Source organism: Dama dama, chromosome 20, assembly GCF_033118175.1.
Source record: "Dama dama isolate Ldn47 chromosome 20, ASM3311817v1, whole genome shotgun sequence".
Lineage (NCBI taxonomy): Eukaryota > Metazoa > Chordata > Mammalia > Artiodactyla > Cervidae > Dama > Dama dama.
The window spans coordinates 35,358,654-35,384,501 of record NC_083700.1 but is presented as its reverse complement, the minus strand read 5'-3'; the positions used below and the strand labels follow the sequence as shown (position 1 = coordinate 35,384,501).

The 25,848-nt window shown below is 39.9% G+C and overlaps 1 protein-coding gene across 2 annotated transcripts; it reads left to right on the top strand.

Moving 5' to 3' along the window:
- Positions 1 to 5,100: 5,100 nt before the first annotated feature.
- On the top strand, positions 5,101 to 12,712 carry PRPF38B (pre-mRNA processing factor 38B). 2 transcript variants are annotated; one of them, XM_061121256.1, is made up of 6 exons: positions 5,101 to 5,458; positions 8,339 to 8,407; positions 8,687 to 8,838; positions 8,919 to 8,979; positions 11,032 to 11,255; positions 11,505 to 12,712. In XM_061121256.1, the coding sequence occupies exons 1-6, from the start codon at positions 5,183 to 5,185 to the stop codon at positions 12,352 to 12,354; spliced, it is 1,632 nt and encodes a 543-aa protein (XP_060977239.1). In that variant the 5' UTR covers positions 5,101 to 5,182; the 3' UTR covers positions 12,355 to 12,712. The 2 variants fall into 2 exon arrangements, with proteins under 2 accessions (XP_060977239.1, XP_060977240.1); XM_061121257.1 differs by lacking the exon at positions 5,101 to 5,458 and adding an exon at positions 5,660 to 5,928.
- Positions 12,713 to 25,848: the final 13,136 nt, after the last annotated feature.

The window sequence follows — 25,848 nt, the reverse complement described above, 5'->3', positions numbered from 1 at the left end:
GATAATTCTTTTATTAATTTTTTTTCCCAAACTTAAAAATTTTTATTTTGTATTGGGATATAGCCAGTTAACAATGTTGTGGTAGTTTCAGGCGAATTGCAAAGGGGTTCAGCCATACATATACATGTAAGCATTTTTCCCCAAACCTAATAATTCTTAAATCTCAATTCATACCTCATCTGATTCAGTATTTTGAAGTCATAACCAAGGAAACAGGGATAGCTTTGTCTAACACTTTTGACTGTTTATAACAACTTATCAGTAGTATCAGATTTTTATTCTTGGGTACTTTAGTCAATGGCTTCTTCTGTTACTTTAGAATTGTGGTTGATGCTTTTGTAGTTTGTTTTCAACAATAAAATCTTCAAAATATTAGAACACTTTATGTTATTTTAGTTATATATGGCAATTATTTTAATTCTTATTCATAAATGATACATGTTTATCAAGCACCTTCCACATGCCAGGCTTTTTTCTTAAGTAATTGATGGAAACACAAAGGCCCCAAAGTAACCAAAGCAATTTTTAAAAGAAATAATGAAGTTGGAAGACCTAACCTACTTGATTTCAAAACCTACTATAAAGCTGCAGTAATCAAGGTAGTTTGGTATTGGCGAAAAGATAAAGACCAATGAAACAAAGTAGAGTTCAGAAGTAGATTCATACATGATGGGTCAGTTGATTTTTGACAAAAATGCTAAAGAAATTCAACAGGGAAATAAGTCTTTTCACCAAATGGTGCTGGATCAATTAAATAGCCACATGGGGGGAAAAAAGAAAGAAAATCAACTCTACCTTACACCATAGGCAAAAATTAACTCAAAATGGATCACAAACCTAAGTACCAATTCTCAAATTATAAAACTTTTAAAAAACATAAGAGAATCATTGCAATCTTAAAGATGGAAGTGTTTAGAACAAAAAGAGCACAAATCATCAGCAAAACAAAAATTTCATAACTTGGACTTCATCAAGATAAAAAAAGTATTTGAAAGACACCACTAGCAAAATTAAAAGGCAGGAAACAGACTGAAAATCTTTGCAACACGTGTTTCAAAGGATTTCTATCCAGACCATGTAAAACAAAAATCTTCCAACCCAACAAGACAAACAACCACATAAATAAATGGGCAAAAGATTTGAAGTTACTTCACAACAGAAGGTATATGAATGCTGGTAAGTACCTGAAATGATGTTCAACATCATTAGTCATAAGGGAAGTGTAAATTAAAACCACAGTGAGATACTACTGCACACCCTTTAGAATGACTAAAATTAAAGAAAAAAAAATCCTCATACTAAGTGTTGATGAGTTTATGGGGCAACTGGAACTCTCAGACTTTGCTGGTGTTAATGTAAAATGGTACTGTCACCTTGCAAAACAGTTTGGCTGTTTCTTAAAAAGTTAAACATATAGCTATCATATGACTTAGTCAGTCTTATGCTAGGTATTTCACCAAGAGAAAGAAAAACATCTACACAAAGACTAGTACACAAATGTACATAGTGACTTTATTTGTAATAGACAAAAATTAGAAATCCACATGTCCACCAGCAGATAATTGGGTAAACAAATAGTAGTAATTCCATACCATGTAATACTACACAGTAAAAAAATAAAATAAGCACACATACAACTGATATAAGCGACAAGGATGAATATCGAAATTATTGAGTCAAAGCCAGGTAAAAAGGGAACCTAGTGTATGATTGTATTTATTATAATTTAAGAAAATGCAAACTAATCTATATTGACAGAAGGTGATTGCTAGGGATGGAGATGGAGGGAGAGACTGGATTACAAAAGGGCACAAGAGAACTTTTGGGATGATGTATGATTGTTACCTTGATTGTGATGATAATTTAATGGGTACTGAGATAGACCTAAGGGTCCCTCTCAAAGTTCTAACCCTTGAAGTTAGAATTTGAAACCCTAATCCCCCAAAATGATGGTATTAGGAGGTGGAGCCTTTGAAAAGTACTTAAATCATGAGGGAGGAGCCCTCACAAATGGGGTTGGTGCTCTTAGAAATCTCAGAGAACTTCCACATCACTTCAATCTTGTGATTACATAGCTAGAAGGGGCCAACCATGAAGCAGGAAGAGAGCTTCCCCTTGGCCTTGGACTCTCCAGAACTGTAAAAAATAAATTTTTGTTGTTAATAAGTTACTCAGTCTGTGATTTTTTTTATAGCCTGCAAAGACTAAGACAATAAGTGTACATGTATCAAAATGAAGCAAACCAAACTTCCCAGCTTTATCTATGTGCAGTGTAGTATTCCTAAGTTAAATATAACTTTTTAAATGGGGATAATAGTTCTACATTCAGGCTGTTTTAGGGATTCATTGAATATGTCAAGCACTTTATCTTAATACCTGATTTGATATTAATACTTAGTTTGATGCCACTGAAACTTTGACATCAAACTTCAATCTCTCTACTAAGCTTTTCACTCAAAGTCTAGAGGTAAATGAATTTTTTAAAGATTTAAGCATGAAGATCAGTCCTGGGTGTTCATTGGAAGGACTGATGTTGAAGCTGAAACTCCAATATTTTGGCCTCCTGATGCAAAGAGCTAACTCATTGGAAAAGACCCTGATGCTGGGAAAGATTGAGAGCAGGAGGGGAAGGGGACAACAGAGGATGAGATGGTTGGATGGCATCACCGACTCGATGGACATGAGTTTGGGTGAACTCTGGGAGTTGGTGATGGACAGGGAGGCCTGGCGGCCATGGTTCATGGGGTCCTCAGAGTCGGACACAACATGAACTGAACTGAAAGCATTTAGTAGGATTTGGCAATTAATGTCATTGAGTAAACTTAATAAACTTACTATCAAGGCAAAAAAAATACACATAAAGGAAAAACTGGGCTCAAAATTTTTTCATGCTATTTTTAACAGTAATTCATTAAAATTTGGGATCATGTATTTTCCTTGGGAAGTAAGTCTTTACTAATGTATAGAAAAACAAGATTTACTAGGAAGTTAAAAACCACTTCTGAAAGCTTTAGTTCTCCAGTATAAATAAAGGAACTAGACAGGATGATCACTTACGTACTGTTCAGCTCTAAATATTAATCACTCTAATCATTCATTTCTTATTCATCTTTCCTTGCATTGTCATACCACTGTCTTCTACTGGTTCAACTTCATCCAAGTGTGGATTTTCCCCTAAGTTTCTGTCTTATCCTTTTCTCCTCCTCTGTGTCTAAGCCACTGAACTTAAGATCTCCACCTTCAATTAAGTCAGACAGAGAAGGAAAAATATATGACATCCCTTATATGTGGAATCTAAAAAGAAATACAAATGAACTTAGGAAACAAACTCACAGAGAACCAACTTAAGCTTGGGGTGGAGGTAAGAATAGGGGGAAGGAATAGTTAGGGAGCTTGGCATGGACATGTACACACTGCTACATTTAAGATGGATAACCACTAAAGACCTACTGTATAGCACAAGGAACTCTGCTCAATGTTCTGTGGCAGCCCGGATGGGAGGGGAGTTTGGGGGAGAGTAGATACACGTATAGGTATGGCTGAGTCCCTTCAATGTTCACCTGAAAAGAACACAACACTGTTAATAGTCTATATTCCAATACATAATAAAAGGTTTAAATACTTAAAAAAAAAAAACAAAAAACTCCACCTTCAAACTTCCAACTTCAACAGTTTCTAGGCAAGACTAAATGATTAAAGTGCCACAACTAGAAATCAAATAGGATGGAGAATGGAAAATGTCCTTGGATTTTGGCAATTAGGATGACGCTGAGCATCCAAGGTTTTGAGGAAGGAGTGCGGCACTTTTAAGGATGACTCTGGCAACACTGTGAAGAATGAATTGGGACCAGAGACTATTAGGCATATTACCATCGAAGGTGACTTTGGAGTCATAGCTGTAACCCTTGAGTTTAAATGACATTAAATTCCTAATGTTTCATCTTGGCATTCCAGGCACTTAGGTGGTCTAGTTCCTATCCAGTCGTTACTCCCCCATAAGTGTATTTCCTGGCCTCGGTCGGCCAGACTACCCGCTACTGAGCTTGATCTTCCTTGCTTCTATGGATACTCAGGCTGCTTTCTTTTCTTTTTTTTTTTAAGTTGGAGGCTAATTACTTTACAATCAGGCTGCTTTCTGTTTATAAAACTGCCCAGTTCATGAATACTTGCACAAACTTTACTGCCTTTTTTAGCCTTCTCTTAGCTCCCAAACACCATAAATCTTCTCTAGGTTAACAGCAGCTTTTGAAAGGTGAGACCGATTCTGACTCATTTTCACAACCACCAGCTTCTTCCACCTCTTCCTCCCCCACTCAGAGTGCATCGGCAGAATGTAAGTACTCAAATAGAAGTCATGTAACAAAACGGCGCTACAGGTACAGCAGTTCTTTTAATGCTACAATGCCTTTTTTTTTTTTTTTTAACAGTCCAGTAAAATGTTATCCCGACCTTACTGTTGAATAAATTTAGGCTCCAATAATAAGACCTCCGGTCAGGCACTACAGCCTGGCGGACGACTTTGCATAGGTATCACATGAATGAGTGCGGTCCTATCAGAGAACACGAAAACTGTGAACCCAAGAGACTCCACAGGAATCAAGAGTCACGAATTTGCAAGCACACAGCCCTCCGAACGCCTTTCCGCTAAGCTTCCGAAAAGGAGAAACCGGGGCCGCGGTCCAACATACAGATCAGACAGATAATCCCCGCCCCTGGCCGCCAAATCCCCAGTGTAAGTCTCCAAAGAGTTAGGCAGTGAAGGCCAGGGCCGCGACCGCAGTGCGCGCGGAACTCGCGGAACTAGGAAGAGGAATCTCCAGCCCACCTGGGCGTCTCTGATTGGCCGTCGGCTAAGCTTGGAATTCTGGGACGTGTTGCGTCATATCCGCCGGGGCCGCCATCTTGCTCCCAGGGGCAGTTGGCGGAAGAGAGCGCGCTACCAGGCCCGCCGGCTCAGTGTCTGCTTGGAGTTCTCGAGGCCCACGACTCGGCGTCTGCTCTCGACCAGGGGTCCGTCTCTTACGTCCCGTTTGCCCTCCCTCACCCAGCTGGGGGACAGCGAGGCGGCCCCCTCTTCGACGGCGTTCCATGGAGTAGGGTCCCGGACCGTTGTCCCGAAGAGCGAGATCGAGCTTGGCCGCCTCCCCCTCCCTTCTCCCTCCCTCCTTCCTTCCGCCGCAACATGGCTAACAACAGCCCCGCGCTGACAGGCAACTCGCAGCCGCAGCACCAGGCGGCAGCGGCCGCAGCCCAGCAGCAGCAGCAGTGCGGCAGCGGCGGCACCACCAAGCCGGCAGTCTCGGGCAAGCAGGGCAATGTGCTGCCGCTGTGGGGCAACGAAAAGACTATGAACCTCAACCCCATGATCTTGACCAATATCCTGTCGTCGCCTTACTTTAAAGTGCAGCTCTACGAGCTCAAGACCTACCACGAGGTGGTGGACGAGATCTACTTTAAGGTATGAAGCGTCTAGACTTGGCGGGGTGGGGGGGATGTTAAGTTCCGAGGAAGGGGTATGGAGGAAACGGGCGGAGGCGGCCCTCGAGGTCTGATAATCTGTAGATATGGGAAGGTTGAACGGAGGGGGAGCTGTGGCCTGTAGTTCGCCAGGGAGGGGTCAAAGTGGGGCCGCCCTCTCATTTCCTTTTCAGATTTTTAGGGCCGGGAGAGCCCGCCGCCATTGATCTCTCTCTTCCCCCAACCTCCTGCCCGCCCCTGGGGGGAGTTGGGAAGGGAGGACTAGGGGAGAGGAGAAACGAGTAACTGAAGTCTCTCCAGTTTACAGTTTAAATTTCTTTCTTTTGACGTGGATCTGCTCAGCGCCAACTTGTTGGTGCTTCTCCCGCTCACCCCGGGCCAGTTCGTGTATTGACTTCAATGTTGGCCTCGTGTTGTTGGTATTCACTATCCGATCCGGACAGGGAAATGGTCAGTGTGTGTGTCGGGTGGGGTGGGAGGGTCGAGGGTGGAGAGGTGCAAGTGGAAAAGATGTACCGAAGGCCTGGAAATTTTAGCAGCAGGAGGTCAGGAGTGAGTGGTTTCAGTCACCTGTGCGTTGGGCTTATTTAGAATTATCTGGGCCCTGGGCTTCTGCGGCAGGGTCGGTGCTGGCTTGGCTGTGCTGGGGAGCTCACCTGGCGCCTCCTCACTGCACTCTTGTCTCAGTTCTTGTTTCGTTAGCAGGATTGACTCAGTCTTGCAGCGAGGCTCGGAGCAGCCCAGGGTCGCAGGTAGAGGTATGCATTATTAATCATGCTCAATCGCCATAAATGCATTTCCCTGGTTAAATGAACGGCTACTTAGATTTTTTTTTTTTTTTTTTTGACCGTTGGTTTTGGTCTTTTCCTCACGAATTTGGTAGGCTTTCTTCATTTACCTAAAAATTATGTAGTTTTAAAATTACCTTCCAGGCCTCCTAAGGTAAATTTATACTATTAAAGAATATCAGTGAGTCTTAACGGTCTTTAAATACTTAAACTAGGACATCTGCCATAATACAATACGTTTTGTCTGTATTGACTCCTAAAAACCACTTGACAGACCACATAAAGTATCTTCCCTGACCTGAACATATCTGTAGAGGTGATAAGAGAGGAAATTTTCTTTATTCGCCTTTAGGTTATGTTTTGTCCACCTTTCACCCTAATAAGTGAATAGCTTATTAAAGGATTTTGAGATACTAGTTGCTTTTGATAGGAGATCTTATTTTGAGAATATAGTTCAACTTTGGGTATATAAAGTAAACTGAAATTTCGGTGTACTAAGTATTGTAAGTAATTGTAATACTGTGAACTAGATTTTTTTTTTTTTTTTTTTAAGGTAAGGCCTTTTTCAGTGTGGATACAATGTGGTGAATATTTAACCCTTAGCTTTATTTATGCCGTAAACTTCAGTCAGTTGAAGATCGGGTTCCTGCTCTTTGTGGCAGGTTCTGTTTAACAACCTAGGCAAATGTTAATACGACTGAGGGAAAAGCTTGTTTTCAGATTTTACATGCTGTATCTTGAAACACCTTAAGATTCTACTACAAATTATTTAAATTTAGTTATAAAACCGAAGACTCGGGTTTTGTTATCCAGATCAAATAATCGTTGAAATATATAGGCTTCCTATTTTGTAAGTCGATTTTGTTTGGCATCCACCCTTTTGGTTAGCCTTTAAGGAATTGAAACATCTCTTCACAGCAAGGTAGGGGAAGGAAATAAAACTCTAAAGCAGTGCAGCTTAGTCCACTGAGCAAAATAGTGTAGTGTTTACATTTAAATGCATGCTTTTCTGTCTGAGTCACTGACAAGGACTATTTCATGTAATAGTGGATGGGTGGAAGTAACATTTTAGAAATACGTAGTGAAAGAACAGGATTTCAAAACCATTTGGTTTTGTTTCAAGTTAAGAAACAAATATGGATCTTATTTTTCCAAAACACCTTTGTTGTATCTGTTGTACAGTTAATATTCTTTCTTTGCTGTTTTTAGGTGAAATATATTGTTTTTATAGGGTGCCCCACTTTAGCAAAGATCTGTATCTTTGCATATACTTGACAATGCAAGTTATGCTTACTGTTTTTGACCCAGTTTATATTTTGGGGGAAAATTGAATTGGTTCATATAATCCGGCTGAAAATATACAGTAACTAAAATAATCTATGTGTAGGTATGGCCTTTGTAATTTCATCTTTAGTCAGAAATGAACATAATGCTTGATCGTGGTTTAAAAAAATGTGTAAATATAAAGTTTCATGATTTTGCATCAGAAGTAATTTGTTACTACTTTAGCATACTTTGTTTTTTCCTTTTTGTATTTTTTAAATTCTTTTTTTCAAGTTTTTTCTTTATCTTATAATGTGGAATTTTAAATCACCACGAAACTGAAATATTAAGGGTATTTTAAAGTTTTTTTTTAATAAATACTTAAACTTGTTAATACTTTGCTTTAAGTTGGGGCTTTAAATCCATTTTAAAATGAGGATTTTTAATTTTTAAGTAATTCATAATACAAAATTGATTATCAATTTTTAAGTGTATAAGACTAGAAATTTCATGTCTCCACCTGTATCTGCTTCCTACAAAGCTAGTTTAATGTGATTTTTGCAGTGTAAAGTTGTTAAGGTTTTGTTAAACCCTAGTTGCTTTATTGGTGCTATTTAAATATCTAAGCAGTTTTCAGAGGTGGTTTACATACTTTAAAATGTATGTAAACAAAATATATACATCATGTCAAAATGCCCAACTTTCAAACTTTTGGAAGAGCTGCTCTGTTATGGATTGGGGTTTACTTGAATCATTTTTTAAAAATTCAAAGCATGAATGTTTGTTGTGTTTCTCTTCTCTATTTTCAGGTCACGCATGTTGAACCATGGGAGAAAGGAAGCAGGAAAACAGCTGGCCAAACAGGGATGTGCGGAGGGGTAAGTAGAAGTACGTGCATTTTTCAGTTTTTCTGTGTCTGATAACTGAGTTTATATTCGGAAAACTAAAAATTTGTCAATTACATGCCAAGTTACAATTAGTTTGTTTTTTAAAAATCTAAATTCAAGTGTTCCCTGGGGTTAGAAAAGCATTTTTTTTTAAATGGTCTGTTCTCAGTTCTGGATTGTATCTCCTGTTAATACCTAACAGGATTAATCAATTGGTACTAAGTATCTCTGTTAATTATTTTACCACTTTCTTAATTCTTTCCCTTAAAGGTTCGAGGTGTTGGAACAGGAGGAATTGTTTCTACAGCTTTTTGCCTGTTATACAAATTATTTACTCTGAAATTAACTCGCAAGCAAGTGATGGGTCTCATAACACACACAGACTCTCCATATATTAGAGCCCTTGGATTTATGTATATAAGGTGAGCATGTGTTTCTCTATATTTTCAATAAATATCTTATTTTAATTGACTTAAGCTTAATCAGTCTTTTGTAATTCTAGGTACACACAGCCCCCTACAGATCTGTGGGACTGGTTTGAATCCTTCCTTGATGATGAAGAGGTATGTCAACAAGGGTAATAATTAATTTTCTTCTGATTATTCTTTTTAAATATTTTTTATTTATTGATGATTTAACATCTTCCAGAATTTTCTGTACCTAAATTTATTTCACTCACATACGTTTGGAATTGATGTCCTGTTACTAAGATTAGGGTGGATTTTATATGTCTTAGGTTAAATTTTTAAGTCTTGTTTTCACATTTTTATATTGTTTAGATTTATTTTGCTAACTATTGAAATCTGTCTCTTCCTAATTGTGTTCTGTGTATTGTTTTGATCTTGACTTGTACAGTTGATAGTGACTTTTTAGTTGGCCATGCTCAAGATTGAGGTGGTAAGACATGCACATAGAAATAGTAATTATTGCTTTTTTTTTTTTAATATTCTGGGACTTTTCAGTTTTTTACCCTATAACTTCCTCCAAATAGTAATATTTCCATTTGCATAGAAGTGCAGAATTGAAGAGCTGAGTGGAATTTAAATAGGGTGAGGGCTTAGATAACTTGTTCAAGGTGATCAGACTATTTCAGTCCCAGCTTTGTAAGTCTTACTATATTATATACATGTTTACAGAAAGAAACCTCTTTTTAGTAGTTCAGAATTTTTTTTTTTTTTTTTAATGTGAAACTTAGCATTCAAACTTAAGGTTGAGCTTGTTACATATGTTCAGAAAATATTTTGGAAAACATTGCTGTGTCAGATTTAAATCATACATGTATTAAAGTCCAAGATCACAAATGGATCTTAATAATGATCACTGTTGTCCATATATCTATCCCCACGATTATACTTTGTTTTAAGGTTCATAAAGTAAACTGAGTGGTGTTTTAGTAGTCCTATTTTAAATGTATCCAAAGAATTGGTTGTATTAAAGGATAGTCCTAATGGAAATCTTTCTGGTGTATTTTTATTACTACGTGCACAACTAAAAGAATCTCACTCATGTAGACACGGAGAATTTTTCTCTGCAGTTTTTTTTTTTTTGTAAACAGACTATTTACAGTCTGTTTATCATCTCGGAAGAGGCCAAAAGTGTGTTAGATAATCACAATCTTTAAAGTTTTTTCTTTTTAGGTAAGATTTTTCAGGCCGGGGTGCTTCTCCTTTCTATATTTAAAAAGCATGTCCCGCTTCATAATTGGTATTAGGTTTGTTTCTGAATGCTTTTGTTTAATCTGTTTTTTATTGTATTTACAAACCTAAGGCTTTCTATTTAAGCTAACTTATTGTTTTCTTCCTTAGATAATCTGCAGCGATTATATTTGGAAATACTGTATATCTGAACACTTAAATGTGTGTGAGTGCAAGCAGTTTTACCTTTAGCTCTTGTTTTCCTGTTTAGATAACAAATCTCACTTTCCTTGTGTGCTTGCACTGTAGGTTTGGGACTGACAATAGCTGACTAACATGTCCTGAGCTGTGAGAGGGCATAGCAAGAAGGCCTTCATGCGGTAATGACCCTTTTCAGAGACAATGGTCATCATGGATTATGCGTTTCCAATTATTTGTTTATTTATTTATTTTCTACATAACTCTGAATTAGAAACCTCACTGCTTCATGGCAGTTGGTTTGCTATTGCTTCCAGTTTTGTTAGGGCTTCATTTTATATTAGAGTTGTTAAAAGATAATCTTTAGACAGGAACTGTTTAAAGTAGTTCATATGTAGCTAGGTTACACTGCTAGGAACGATGTGTGCAAACATGTCCACAGAAATAAAATGTATAGTTAGTAGGTATGTGGAATATAAATTTGATTGTTCTGAATAGTTTAGTAATGTAAGGGGGTGTTTCATATTTTTTTTTTAACTGAGTGAGGTCACTTCTCTTTATGTCCATGAGGTTGCAGGGTTTGTTCTCACCTGCATGCACACACTGAGCCCAGATATTTCTCTGTATCATTCATTACCAGATTAGAAAGGTACACAAATTGAAATTTTTCTGTTAGAATTTTTTTGTATTTGAGATTCCAAAGATGGTTATATTTTTTATAGTATTCTTGTATTTATTGAGATAAATTTTTTGACGGCCAGGATATCTTTTGTGTTTCTGTAGGACCTAGATGTGAAGGCTGGTGGAGGCTGTGTAATGACCATTGGAGAAATGCTGCGATCTTTTCTCACAAAACTGGAGTGGTTTTCTACTTTGTTTCCAAGAATTCCGGTTCCAGTTCAGAAAAATATTGATCAACAGATTAAAACCAGGCCAAGGAAAATCAAGAAGGATGGAAAGGAAGGCACTGAGGAAATAGACAGACATGTTGAGCGCAGACGTTCAAGGTAATGTAATTCTTGAGTTACCACAGCTTTCAAATGTGCTTTACACAAAAGTTCTTGGAAATTAGTATCACATTCTTATGTATAATTTGTCATCTTTTCCCCGTTTTCTACCTTTAAGGGCATATTCAACAAATTAATGCATCTGTAAATGAGAACAGGCAAATATTTTGCTTAAATTATTCTTGATGTGTGACACTTAAGTTTTATTCAAGTTTTTTTCTCCCCTTCCTCCTTTTTCCTGAATATTAGGTCTCCAAGGAGATCACTGAGTCCACGAAGGTCCCCAAGAAGATCCAGAAGTAGAAGCCATCATCGAGAAGGCCATGGGTCTTCTAGTTTTGATCGAGAATTAGAAAGAGAGAAAGAACGCCAGCGACTAGAGCGTGAAGCCAAAGAAAGGGAGAAAGAAAGGCGAAGATCCCGGAGTATTGATCGGGGGCTAGAACGCAGGCATAGCAGGAGTAGGGAAAGACATAGAAGCCGTAGTCGAAGTCGTGATAGAAAAGGGGATAGAAGGGACAGGGATCGGGAAAGAGAGAAAGAAAATGAGAGAGGTAGAAGACGAGACCGTGACTATGATAAGGAAAGAGGTAATGACCGAGAAAAGGAGCGATCACGAGAACGGTCCAAGGAACGGAGAAGTAGGGGTGAGGTAGAAGAAAAGAAACATAAAGAAGACAAAGATGATAGGCGACATAGAGATGACAAAAAAGATTCCAAGAAAGAGAGAAAACATAGTAGAAGTAGAAGCAGAGAAAGAAAACATAGAAGTAGGAGTAGGAGTAGAAATGCAGGGAAACGAAGTAGAAGCAGGAGCAAAGAGAAATCAAGTAAACATAAAAATGAAAGTAAAGAAAAATCAAATAAACGGAGTAGAAGTGGCAGTCAAGGAAGAACTGACAGTGTTGAAAAAAGAAAACGAGAACATAGCCCCAGCAAAGAAAAATCTAGGAAGCGTAGCAGAAGCAAAGAACGTTCCCACAAACGAGATCACAGTGATAGCAAGGACCAGTCTGACAAACGTGATCGCCGAAGGAGCCAAAGCATAGAAACAGAGAGCCAAGAAAAACAACATAAAGACAAAGAGGAGACTGTGTGACGATTTTTTTGTAAAAGTGGATCACATTGAATCCTATAAACATTGGATTAAATCTGCTTTTTTTTTCCTCCCAAGTTGAGATTGTGCAGTAGTTACGCACTCTTCAAGCTCCCTGTAGGCTGCATTTTCATTTCCTCTTTTGTGTAGGGAAGTGCCTTTGTAATCCCATTTATTGCATTGATGTCTTCACCCTATTGTTGAGTTTGATACATGATGCACAGATTGTTCTTGCATTTTATTGTTTAACTGTTTTTGAGATGTACAGTCTGTACATATGTCCTGAAAATGTTTTAATTCCTTTGGCATGGTTGCCATGTTGGTTAAATTTGTATAAGGCAATAAACTGCCACTAATTCTATTTTTGTTTTGTAGGTGTGGGATTATGGTTTGTGTACTGAAGTTAGCATGGCTGTGCTTTTCGTAATAGAATGCTAAAGACTTTGAAAATGGATCTAGGATGTCTATCATAGGAGAATTACATGCTTTCAGTGTACATGAAGGCAGCAGTTTTAGGATTAACATTCTTGCCCACTGTATATTGTCTTGGAAGGCTCTTGTTGATATGTTAAACCTAATATTCTCTACAGTTAACTTTAGAGAGAATTTATGAGAAGTTAGTTTCTGATGCAGAGGTTTCAATTAGGCTGTGATTTGATCAAAAGTCCTTTTAGCATTCTACCTCAAAGGGACACTGTTAGTATGCCTAAAATTGATTCACTTAGTTTTCCTTTTTTATTTGAAAAAAATACATGACATGTAAACTTTTTTTTAATTTTTCAGATTTTAAAGTACTATATTAAAGGAGAGAGTAATGTCTAAAGCCTAGCATTCTTGCAGCAACCCTATACTAACGTGAGATTGGGAGAGGGTGGGGCAGGTGAATAGAGAAATAGGTATAAGCCTCAAGCTTCCAAAGTGTTTTTATAAATGGGAAAACTTAAATTATGAAACAGCTTGATATAGTGTCCTTTTTTTAAATTCAGAACTTTTTTTATTGAAAATGAAGATTGCTGTTTGAGTTTTTAAACTTAATCTAGAACAGAGAAGTATTAAAAGTAATGCTTTGCTGCATTATTTAAGATTATCAGCAAATTATTTGATAGATTGTTCTTATGACTTGTATTCTGATTACAGAGAACGATCATGAGTGTGGAATAAATTACTGGATTAAATCCTTTATCCTGGGTGTTGGCTTCCCCCTTTTGTTAACTTTTTAAAGTATTTTTTATTGTGGAAATAGATACAATGAGTCACACTTTGTGCAGAAGGATATCTTAGTGCCCAGATGACAAGTGAATTTTAAATGTGTAGGTGGAATTAGACATACATGATGGCCAGCAATATTACTAGAGTTCTTTATAACAGTTCCCTTTATCCTTGAGTGTTACCTGCATCAATAGGTTGTTCTTTGGTTTGAGTAATTAGTTTCACATCAGAGGTCCTTATTGCAGGACTCTGCAATTAGATTATATATTAGAATCATTTAAAATTTGGACTTGAAAGAGCTTTTAAAAAATAATTCTTCCAATTCTATACTAGACGCCCAAAGTTCAGTCATTGACAGGACTACAATGGAGTCTTCTAACAGTATTAACTGACCATATTAACATTTGTTTTATCTCACTGTTCATATTGGCCAACTGATGGGCACTCAGAAGCCACATTGCAAAAAAAAACCATTAAATGGGACAAAGGAGTACATTTAGCAGAGTTCTTCATATGTGGGCTTAACATTTGTACTTAACTTCAGAAAAATCCAATGAAGGAATTCTAAGAAAATACTGTTTCTCTTTTAAGAGTAGAATAGTCAGTGATCTTTTAAGCTGAGTGTCAAGTGAATGAACACTAGATAGGTAGAAATTAGAAAACTTCCTGAATGATGAAAAGCAATAGATATTAACAAATATTTAGCACACCTAAATGGATGGTGCTACTCCTTTGAATATAGTTAATTTGGTGGTGTATTTTGGTAAAACATGGAAAGAATTTATTTCAAATAGTGAAAGTATCACTGCATTTAGTTTCCTGTCATTTTGCTTTTGAGCATTTTGATAGATAGGAGAACATGTAAGTAATACTAATTAATGCCAGATATATGCATGACTTAATTTGGAGAATAGCTTTCTATAAGATGGAAAACAAGCAGCTCTGAAAGACATCTCAGGATTGTTTCTTGCAATTTTTGAGAAAACTTAGTAAAAAGCTTTTGATAGAGCTTAATATAATTAGCAGCCTCCATGCAATTTTCTCAGTTTACTAAAATGATTTCGCTTTTCCATGTATTATCTTGCATCTGTTTTCTAGTGTTCAGTTTGCAATTAAATCATATACATGAGCTAGTATGTTACCAGTTTTGAAATTTTAATATGAAATTTATGTTTTAATGACTCCCAATTTATAATGTGTTAGTTGGGTTTAGTTTCTTACATCCTCTAAGGCAGTAGTCCTTAACCTGAGTCATAGACTTTTTTGGAATCTAATGAAACCTACAAGTTACATTTAGAAAAATAAAAAGGGGTCTAAAATTCACTCGTAATTTCAAAAGAACTTAAGTTGTTCCAGGTCTTGTGTAGTTTTTTTTTTTTTTTTTTAAGCTGTGTTTAAAAAAACAGTATTATGTGGTTGGTAATGAACAACACGTTTGGGACCTGAGAGTGTCCCAAAGGCAATAGCTGCTGGAGAATTTTTACTTAAAAGGTGAAGTTGGAAAAAACTAATGGCATTCATTTTGGTTCCTTCCCCCTGAAAGTTTTCTTTTTGAATATGGTTTTTTATTTGGACAGTTAGAAATGAGGCCCAAACACTGACAGTTTATGTTTTTCAACTGATTTCCAGTGTGTAGCCTCGATTATAAACACCAAACTGATTGGTCAGTTCTCGTTTGTTAACCAACTGATGGACTTTTAAGTTGGTTCTGGTCTGGTCTGATTCATCTTGTTAATGTAGGATTCAGCCCTGGATGGCTAATCTAATGACAGCATCTTGGCTGATTTTATGGAAGAGCACTCTCTGATGTGCATGCCAAGTCACCTCAGTCATGTATGACTCTTTATAGCCCACCAGGCTCCTTTGTCTGTGGGATTCTCCAGGCAAGAATACTATAGTGGGTTGCCATTTCCTCCTCCAGGGGATCTTCCTGATCCAGAGGCTGAACCCACATCTCCCTCATTGGCAGGCAGGTTCTTTACCACTAGTGCCCCTTGGGAAGCCCAAGAAGAAAGGCTTCCCTAACTGGGAATTGAACCACCCAGGCAGTGGTGAAGCACTAGAGCACTAGGGAGCATGTGATAGTCTGAAATTCCTTCACCATCTCATTGTATGAAATCTTGACCTTTACAAATAGTTCTGAGGTGGCATTTTTCACTTTAGGATAATTGGCTTGAGTCGGCATTTGTTACTGTAGGAAACCTGAATACAATCAACTGAAAGACGTTACTACTGTAGCTGACTTAAAATCCATTATTCTGTTTCCCAGAGCATTGATTGTTGAATTTCTATTTCATAATAATGATGATCCATAATGTATTGCACATGTAAAATTACTCAGGTTGGGGGTATGTGTGTATGTGTTAGTCAGTCAGTCGTGTCCAACTCTGCAACCCCATGGACTGTAGCCCATCAGGCTCCTCTGTTCATGGGATTCTCCAGGCAAGAATACCGAAATGGGTTGCCATTCCCTTTTCCAGGGGATCTTCCGGATCCAGGGATTGAACCCAGGTCTCTCCCACATTGTAGGCAGATTCTTTACTGATTGGGAAGCAGGGTGGTATCTAAAATGAGTTAAACTTATTCAACAATTGACCTTTTTTGCATTTCATATAGTAAAAGCCATGACATTTTTATTAGGATCAGGAAAGGTAGAGTTTCCTTGCAGTCCAGTGGTTAGGACTCTGCTCTCACTGCCTAAGGCCTGGAGTCAATCACTGGTTGAGGAACTAAGATCCCACAAGCACTTGGTATGACCAAAAAAAAAATTTTTTTAAGTAATAAACTTCCCTGATCAGCAAATAACTATAAGTCCAGTAATCTATAAAGTGGGCTTTCCTTTGTCCAGCCATTTTGAAGCTGAATTATTTCTCTCTTGAGCCAGTGGGTTTAGCTGACACCCACAAATTCTTAACATTTTGAATAAACAATGTAAGTGAAAACAAAAAAATGACAGTGCTTGCTGAGGAAATGCAAGAGAAATACTCTTGCCCTCTCTCCTACCCTCCTATTTAGAAATTCTGAAATCACCAGTGCCTTGATACTCAGGAGGGCCCAAAGATTTTTCTTAGATGCTGGACTCATCCACCCAGTCCAACTACTGGTTCAGTGAACATTTCTTCCTGAATAAAGTGCTCTATCCCTGACCCCTGTTTTGGTAAACTGAGTTATATTGAGACTTGTAGGACTACCACGGATTTGTGGGTGTGTCAATTTCCTGTTTCTCAGCTGCTAAATCCACCCTTCATTGCTCTGCCTTGTAATAACAGGATCTGAGCCCTTCAGATACTCCTCTTGCTTGTTGGCAAGTTTTGTTAAGCTCGTCAATGGATGCTGGAGGGTTGCTGCAGAAGGAAGCCGCTTGTCTTCCTGGTCCTGGTGTTTTTTTTCTTTTGTAGTGTGTAGGGGCCGGTGACATGTAGGACACCCAGTGTTACCTCACAGGAAGGTTTTCCCAGCAAGCCCACTGCTCCCCCTGCCAACTTCCCAGCATGTCTTGCTGGTGCGCCGGCTGGCAACTTCCCAGTGGGTGGCTTCCTAACTGGTTTCATTGACACCTCCTCTCAAGCCCTGATCTCAGTGGGTCACAGCCACGCCCTCTCCAACAAAACCTGAAACTCAGCCTTGCAATGGAAATTTCTTCCCAGATTTTCTCCTTCCTTAAAGTCCCCTGCCTCAGCCCTAGAGGCAGTGACTGCTCCTATAGTCGCTATTTCTGTATTCTTAAGAGCTTTCTTTACCCTTAGTAGCCCTGTTACTGGTTAGTGATTTTTTTTTATTGTTCCCATTTTTTTTTCCATTTATTTTTATTAGTTGGAGGCTAATTACTTTACAATATTGTAGTGGTTTTTGTCATACATTGACATGAATCAGCCATGGATTTACTTGTATTCCCCATCCTGATCCCCCCTCCCACCTCCCTCTCCACCCGATTCCTTATATAAAATTTTCCTTGTCCAAATTAATGTGTTTTCTCTGTCCTGACTGGACCCTGACTGATACATTAATAGTAGATTAAGATACCAATCATAAGGGTGCCACTTGATGAGGTTGGTTGATAACTCCTGGTGTAGTCTGGTATGAAGGAGTCAATCCAAGAAGTTTGTTGAGACTTACATAAGTGAATCATACTGACTCTGAGAACTAAGAATTGTTCAATCCTTAGAAGAGTGGAAAAGGCTTGTAGAGTTGTCATTGTGAAGATGCTCATGTGAAAGGGATACCATAACTTCCCTGAAGCTCCCTTGCTTCTGGCTGACTTTCTTGTGTTTTCTTGGTTTTCCGTTATGGTCAGTGGATATTGCAATTTCTGTTTCCCATAAGATTACCTGAATTTCTCTTCCTTGAAACCCGTGAGCCTTATAGTTTGTTTTATTGTAACCACCAGGGATCCCTGATCAGTGGAGGTCTTACCAATTTCTTTCACACTTAATTCTTAACCTGTCTGCGCTTGGTACAAGACTATATCCTCTACTTGATTGGATTGGCAAAGAAGTCAAAGAAGTCCTAGGTACAATTTCCTTTCCTTGGTAGAAACTATTTCCGCAAGGGGGAGGTACAGAAATGGTGGAAGAATGGAGTATGAGTGAGGGCAACCAGAAATCTCGATAGTGTCCAGTCTTTTTCTAGACAATCAGTTCTACTCTGTATTCCTTCTATATCGCTAGACAGTTCTTTTTATTTACCTTCCGGTAGGTATTTCAGATCTTCACTAGTTTCTTAAGTCCTCTACTCCACCTCCACCACACTTTTCACATTCAGAGACTACCAAATGAGACATTCCTACACTTGCTGGCTTCTCTTCTCCAGACGAAAAGATGAACTGTAGTCACATCTATCCTGTTCTCCTCCTACTTCTCTCTATCCATCTGTTAAATGTTGCAAATTCTGCCTGAAGCGTATGCCTTGCACTTATACCTTACTGGTTCATTCATGTGGCAGAGACTTCCCCAGTTCAATATCCATTTTCTGTTCCTTTCTAGCAGTAGAATTTGTTCTTTTTTGGCCACATGATGAGATGAGGGAACTTGTTTCCTGACCAGGGATTGAACCCATGACCCCCGCCCCCTGCAATGGAAGCATGAAGTTTAAACACTGGACCACCAAGAAAGTCCCTAGCAATAGAATTTTTTGCTTGTGTATGCCATTTTCTTTTCTTTCAGCTCAGTTGACATAGCCAGGAGACCAACTTCTCACCAACAGGATGTATGTGGCAGCAGGAACCTTTCTTTAAGAGCTTACTGGCATATAATTCATCTTTTCTTTTCCCTCTACCATTGCTGAATTCCGCTGCTTAGAACTTTGGTATGACAGCTGGAGCTTTATCTTGGACTAGTAAAAAGAAGGCCTCATCCTAGGGATGGCCAACTAAAAAATTTAAGGGAAATTGGCTTCCTGAGGACTCCATAGAATTGCAACTCCTAGATGCTCTGCTCCAGTATTTAAGAAACTTAAAAGAAACTTCTGTTTAAGCCACTTTCTTTATAGATTTTCTGTCACTCTCAGCAAAATGAATCCTAGCATTATATATTTGAAATCTGGAATTGTATACTTAGTAACAAAACCGAGGGGCTTCCCTGGTGGCTCAATGGTAAAGAATCTGCCTGGAGAAGAAAATGGCAACCCACTCCAGTACTCTTGCCTGGGAAATCCCATGAACAGAGGAGCCTGGTGGTCTGTGGTCCATGGGATCACCAAAGAGTCGGATACAACTTAGCGATTGAACAACAACAATAAAACCTAAAATACTTAACGTTAGCTTGGAGGTTTGGCGTCAAGAAACATGGGCACAGCTGTTGTGGGCTAGAAAGCTGATGACACTATGCAGCATCATAAAATTTTATCTTTCTTTCATTATGTCTTTAACATTTTACTTTTTGGCCATGCTGCGCAGCCTGTAGGATCTTAGTTCCCTGACCAAGGATCAAACCTGAGCTACCTGCAGTCAGGAGTGCAGAGTCTTAGCCACAGAAACATCAGGGAAGTCCCTCATTCTTTTATTTTCAGGCCTACTCATGGCCTTTGGATGACTGACTAACCTTAATTTTCCTAGTATTATCCTATTAGTGCCCTAAGAATGTTTAAACAGGGCTTCCATAATAGCTCAGTCGGTAAAGAATCTGCCTGCAGTGCAGAAGACCTAGGTTCGATCCCTGAGTTGGGAAGACCCCCTGGAGAAGGAAATGGCAACCCACTCCAGCATTCTTGCCTGGAAAATCCTGGGGACAGAGGAGCCTGGTGGGCTACAGTCCATGGGATCACAAGAGACAGACACGACTTAGCAACTAAACCACCACAATGTTTAAACAGACTCCACATCCCTTAGGACCTAAACTCAAGCATTTACTGCTTTGCAGAATCCCATTTCTGAAAGAATTTCAGACAATTGGTAAGCATAGTAATTCAAAATTTTTAAATAAATTTATACAAAGCAACTGCTTTATATGATTCTTTCCCAATGGAACTGTTCAGCAATAACACTCATAATCTATTTGACTACAACTAAGAAGTTGACTTTAGCCAGAAATCAGTTGCTGCTGACATAAAATCATTGTATATTTCTCCCTCTTCTCTGAACCTCCCAGCTCCTTTAATGTTCATGTCTACAGATTATATCATCTGCTCTCAGTTGTTCATGTAATACATAGACCTCAAAAGATATTCCCTGACAATTTTAATACTTGTTGGGAGTGGTAGGTTTTTTTTTTTTTTTAACTTAATTTTTGGCTGTGCTGGGTCTTTGTTGCTATGTGGGCTTTCCTTTAGTTGTGTAGGGTGGGGGCTCCTCTCTAGTTGCCACGCATGGCTCTTATTGGAGTAGCTTCTCTTGTTTCAGAGCACGGGCTCTAGGGTGCGTGGGCTTCAGGAGTTGCAGCACATGGGCTCAGTAGTTGGGGACCCCTGGCTCTGGAGCACAGGCTCAGTAGTTGTGGCACATGGCCTTTGTTACTCCAGGGCACATGGGATCTTCCCAGACCAGGGATCGAGTCTGTCTCTCCTGCATTCGCAGGTGGATTCTTTACCACTGAGCCACCAGGAAAGCCCTGGTATTGTTTAGTCAGTAAGTTGTGTCTGTCCAACTCTTGCGACTATAACCCACCAGGCTCCTCTGTCCATGGATTTCCCAGACAAGAATACCGGAGTGGGTTGCCATTTCCTCCTCCAAGGGGTCTTCCCAACCCATGGATTGAACCCATGTCTCCTGCTTGGCGGGTGTGTTCTCTACCACTGAGCCACAGGGGAGCCCCATTTCAATACTTAAGACTTAACAAATGTCTCAATACCTCTTTCCTCACTGCTGCCAGAATTCTTAGTGATTCCAGTACCCATTGAACAATTTTTCCAATTCTCAGGCCTTTCAATTTCTTGATCACCTGACTTGCAATTTTTTTTTTTCTTCTACCTGAACTCAGCTGCCATTTCCTATGGTTAACATCTTAGAACTGGACCATCACCAATAGCAAACTTCTCCATAGTTTCCATTTCAAGCATCCCATTCTCTATTCATCTACTCCTCTGTTTTCTGCTTACTTCCCTCAAATATCCTTTCCAACAATTCTTCAACCCCACTGGGTCCTCCTGTCTATTGTTCCTGCCGCCTTTTCATTCTCCACTGTGGTCCCTTCCACCTCCATGGTCACTAGGCAGCAAGCCTCACTTTCTTGCCCACCTAGCTTAGTTTCCGCAGTCCATTATTTAAAATCACTTCTTTGTAATCATTCTCAATTCCCTTGCTCTCTCCATCATAGTTGCCTTATAATACCTCTGTGTGTGTGTGTTAGTCACATCTGACTCTTTGCAACCCCATGAACTGTAGCCTGCCAGGCTCCTCTGTCCATGGAATTCTCCAGGCAAGAATACTGGAGTGGGTAGCCATTCCCTTCTCCAGGGGATTTTCCCAACCCAGGGATCGAACCCTGGTCTCCTGAATTGCAGGCAGATTGTTTAGCGTCAGAGTCACCAGAGAAGCGCCCAATTAGGACTAGAAGTAATACCCTGATGCTGCTGCTGCTGCTAAGTCACTTCAGTCATGTCCGACTCTGTGCGACCCCATAGACAGCAGCCCACCAAGGCTCCCCCGTCCCTGGGATTCTCCAGGCAAGAACACTGGAGTGGGCCGCCATTTCCTTCTCCAATGCATGAAAGTGAAAAGTGAAAGTGAAGCTGCTTAGTTGTGTCCGACTCTTAGTGACCCCATGGACTGCCGCCTACCAGGCTCCTCCATCCATGGGATTTTCCAGGCAAGAGTACTGGAGTGGGGTGCCATTGCCTTCTCCGGAAGTAATACCCTAGTCTTACTTAAATAAACTCTCAGTCTTCTCTGTGCCTGCACATGACCAGAAAAATACACAACCATGCTGACTGGCATCTCTTTAAATTCATAACCTTGACCATGATTGAGTGGAATTCTGGGCCTGTGTGAACCTGAGAGTGGTGCCTCAGATTTTGCTCCTTTCCTGCCTCTCTAGCCTCACCCTCATCCGACCCCGGTAGATGCCATAGTGCACCATTCACTTTGGTAAATCTCCCCTCCTGAAATCGGGCAAGGAGAAACTGTATTTGTTCATCTCCCAGTCTTTGGATGTGGTTGCCCCAGGGAAGAGTGATTTTGAGCAAGGCTAAGGGCGGGCTAGGCTAAGAGCTAGGCTAAGGGCGAGCTTGGGAGAGGCTCAGCGAGCGTTCCAGCCGCCAACACTTCCGCAGCTAGGGGGCGCCAGTGCTCATCTTGCTCTGGCCAAGCCCGCCGGTTCCTCAGGCCCTTTGCCTTTCCTCCTGCCTCTGCCTGGCGTGTTCTTTTCCTGTTTCCAAGGGACTTATCCTCTCTTCCCTGATGTCCATGCTCAAGCACATCATTGCTGGAGACGTCCTCTCCGACTGTGACTGTAGTATACAAACTAAACTCCATCCCTCCATATTCTCTCCTGTTACTCGGCTTTTTCTTCATAATGCTTAGCGATACCTGGCATTAGTTAGTTCTAACATTAGCTGCTGCTTTTGGTCTTCCTCTTACTAGAGTCCTCCATGGGTGCAGAGCTCTAATTTGCTTCTGTTTATATCCCCAGTGCCCCTAACAATGCCTGGTATGCGGTAGGTACTCTATGAAAGTGAAAGTGTTCGTCACTCAGTCGTGTTGTGTCTCACTCTTCGCAACCCCTTGGACTGTACCTGCCAGGCTCCTCTGTCCATGGACTTCTCCAGGCAAGAATACTGGAGTGGGTTGCCATACCCCCTTCCAGGGTGTCTTCCTGACCCAGGGATGGAACTGGGGTCTTCCCGCATTGCCGGCAGAGTCTTTACTACCTGAGCCATCAGGGAAGCCCCATGGAACCTTGTTAAATGCACAAGTGAAAATGTCTTGAATTCATAGTAGTCAACTCATAGAAGACAGTGGTTCAGTGGAAGGATCTTAGAGTGTAGAGTTAGACTGATTTTGTAAAAACAACTTTAGTGAGATGAACTGACATACCATAAACTGCACATATTTATAATATAAGCTCAATGTTTTGACATATGTATGCACACATGAAACCATCACCATAATTCAGGTAACATACATATGCTTCATCCCCAGTTTTGTAATGCCTCTTGTAAATGACAGGTGGTAATAGGGATGGATGAATTTAATGTTTTCATTAAGGACCTCCCACTATCTTTCTCGGTGCAGGGACATGCTCCAGTCCTTTTCTTTCTTTCCTTCTCTGAATATAATTGGCATATAACATTGTCAAGTTTGAAGTATACATCTGGGGTGTACAAGTGTTGGTTTGATACATTTATATATTGTACTTTTGTAATCCCTCTTCTCTGCCCTTTGCTATCCCAGGCAACAATTGATTTGCTTCAGCTTTCAGAGTACTTTGCATTTTCTAGAATTTTATATAATTGGATAGGTCTACATATATATATATATAGTACATATATATATATAGGCTTGGCTTTTTTTCAGTCAGAATAATTATTTTGAGATTCATTCATGTTGTATGTATCAATAGTTCATTCATTTTTTTTACTAAGTACTAGTCCATTTGTTTGCTCACCCTGGTGGCTCAGAGGTTAAAGCGTCTGCCTGCAATGTGGGAGACCTGGGTTCGATCCCTGGGTTGGGAAGATCCCCTGGAGAAGGAAATGGCAATCCACTCCAGTATTCTTGCCTGAAAAATCCCATGGACAGAGGAGCCTGGTGGGCTACAGTCCACGGGGTGGCAAAGAGTCGGACACGACTGAGCGACTTAACTAACTAACTAACTAGTCCATTTGTTTGTCATTCAGTTTGGTTGTTGGACTTGATGTGCTTACATTTTGGTGCTATTTTAAAAATACTGCTAGAAATATTTCTGTAAAATTAAAAAAATTTCTATTTGAGTATAGTTGGACTGTGTGAGTTTTACTCTACAGCCAAGTAAATCAGCTATATGTATACATATATCCCCTCTTTTTTGGATATCCTTCCTATTTAGGTCACTACAGAGCAACGAGTAGAGTTCCCTGAGCTAAGCAGTAGTTTCTCATTCAGTCAGTTCAGTTCAGTTCAGTCGCTCAGTCGTGTCCGATTCTTTGTGACCCCATGAATCGCAGCACGCCAGGCCTCCCTGTCCATCACCAACTCCTGGAGTTTACTCAAACTCATGTCCATCGAGTCGGTGATGCCATCCAGCCATCCCATCCTCTGTCGTCCCCTTCTCCTCCTGTCCCCAATCCCTCCCAGCATCAGGGTCTTTTCCAATGAGTCAACTCTTCGCGTGAGGTGGCCAAAGTACTGGAGTTTCAGCTTCAGCATCAGTCCTTCCAATGAACACCCAGGACTGATCTCCTTTAGGAAGGACTGGTTGGATCTCCTTGCAGTCCAAGGGACTCTCAAGAGTCTTCTCCAACACCACAGTTCAAAAGCATCAATTCTTCGGCACTCAGCTTTCTTCACAGTCCAACTCTCACATCCATACATGACCACTGGAAAAACCATAGCCTTGACTAGACAGACCTTTGTTGGCAAAGTAATGGCTCTGTTTTTTAATATGCTATCTAGGTTGGTCATAACTTTTCTTCCAAGGAGTAAGCGTCTTTTAATTTCATGGCTGCAGTCACCATCTGCAGTGATTTTGGAGCCCAAAAAAATAAAGTTTGACACTGTTTCCACTGTTTCCCCATCTATTTCCCATGAAGTTACGGGACCAGATGCCATGATCTTAGTTTTCTGAATGTTGAGCTTTAAGCCAACTTTTTCACTTTCCTCTTTCACTTTCATCGAGACTCTTTAGTTCCTCTTCACTTTCTGTCGTAAGGGTGATGTCATCTGCATATCTGAGGTGGTTGATATTTCTCCCGGAAATCTTGATTTCAGCTTGTGCTTCCTCCAGCCCAGCGTTTCTCATGATGTACTCTGCATATAAGTTAAATAAGCAGGGTTCTCATTAGTTACCTAATTTATACATAGTATCAATAGTATGTATGTATCAATCCCAATCTCCCAACTCATCCCACCTCCTATTGCACCTTTCCCCCTTGATGTCTGTACATTTGTTCTCTATGTCTGTGTCTCTGTTTCTGTTTTGCAAATAAGATCACCTATACCATTTTTCTAGATTCCATATAAGCATTAATATATATTTGTTTCTCTCTTTTTTACTTACTTCACTCTGTATGACGGTCTCTAGGTCCATCCACAACTCTACAAATGACCCAACTTTGTTCCTTTTTATGGCTGAGTAATATTCCATTGTATGTACACTACATGCAAGTTTTTATATGAGCATATGCTTTTATTTATCTTGGGTGAATAACTAACAGTGAAATGACTGTGATTTTTCCAGTGGTCATGTATGGGCGTGAGAGTTGGACTGTGAAGAAAGCTGAATGCCGAAAAATTGATGCTTTTGAACCGTGGTGTTGGAGAAGACTCTTGAGAGTCCCTTGGACTGCAAGGAGATCCAACCAGTCCATCCTAAAGGAGATCAGTCCTGGGTGGTGTTCATTGGAAGGACTGATGCTGAAGCTGAAACTCCAATACTTTGGCCACCTCATGTGAAGAGTTGACTCATTGGAAAAGACCCTGATGCTGGGAGGGATTGGGGGCAGGAGGAGAAGGGAACGACAGAGGACGAGATGGCTGGATGGCATCACCGACTCGATGGACATGAGTTTGAGTAAACTCCAGGAGTTGGTGATGGACAGGGAGGCCTGGCATGCTGCAATTCATGGGGTCGCAAAGAGTCAGACACGACTGAGCAACTGAACTGAACTGAATTGAATGACTAATAATGTTAAGGATTTTTTTTTCCCTCACCACGCTGC

Coding starts and splice junctions, on each gene's coding strand:
- PRPF38B (XM_061121256.1), top strand. CDS start 5,183: ATGGCTAACAACAGCCCCGCGCTGACAGGCAACTCGCAGCCGCAGCAC. Junction 8,839..8,918: donor CTTGGATTTATGTATATAAG/GTGAGCATGTGT, acceptor TTGTAATTCTAG/GTACACACAGCCCCCTACAG. Junction 8,980..11,031: donor CCTTCCTTGATGATGAAGAG/GTATGTCAACAA, acceptor GTGTTTCTGTAG/GACCTAGATGTGAAGGCTGG.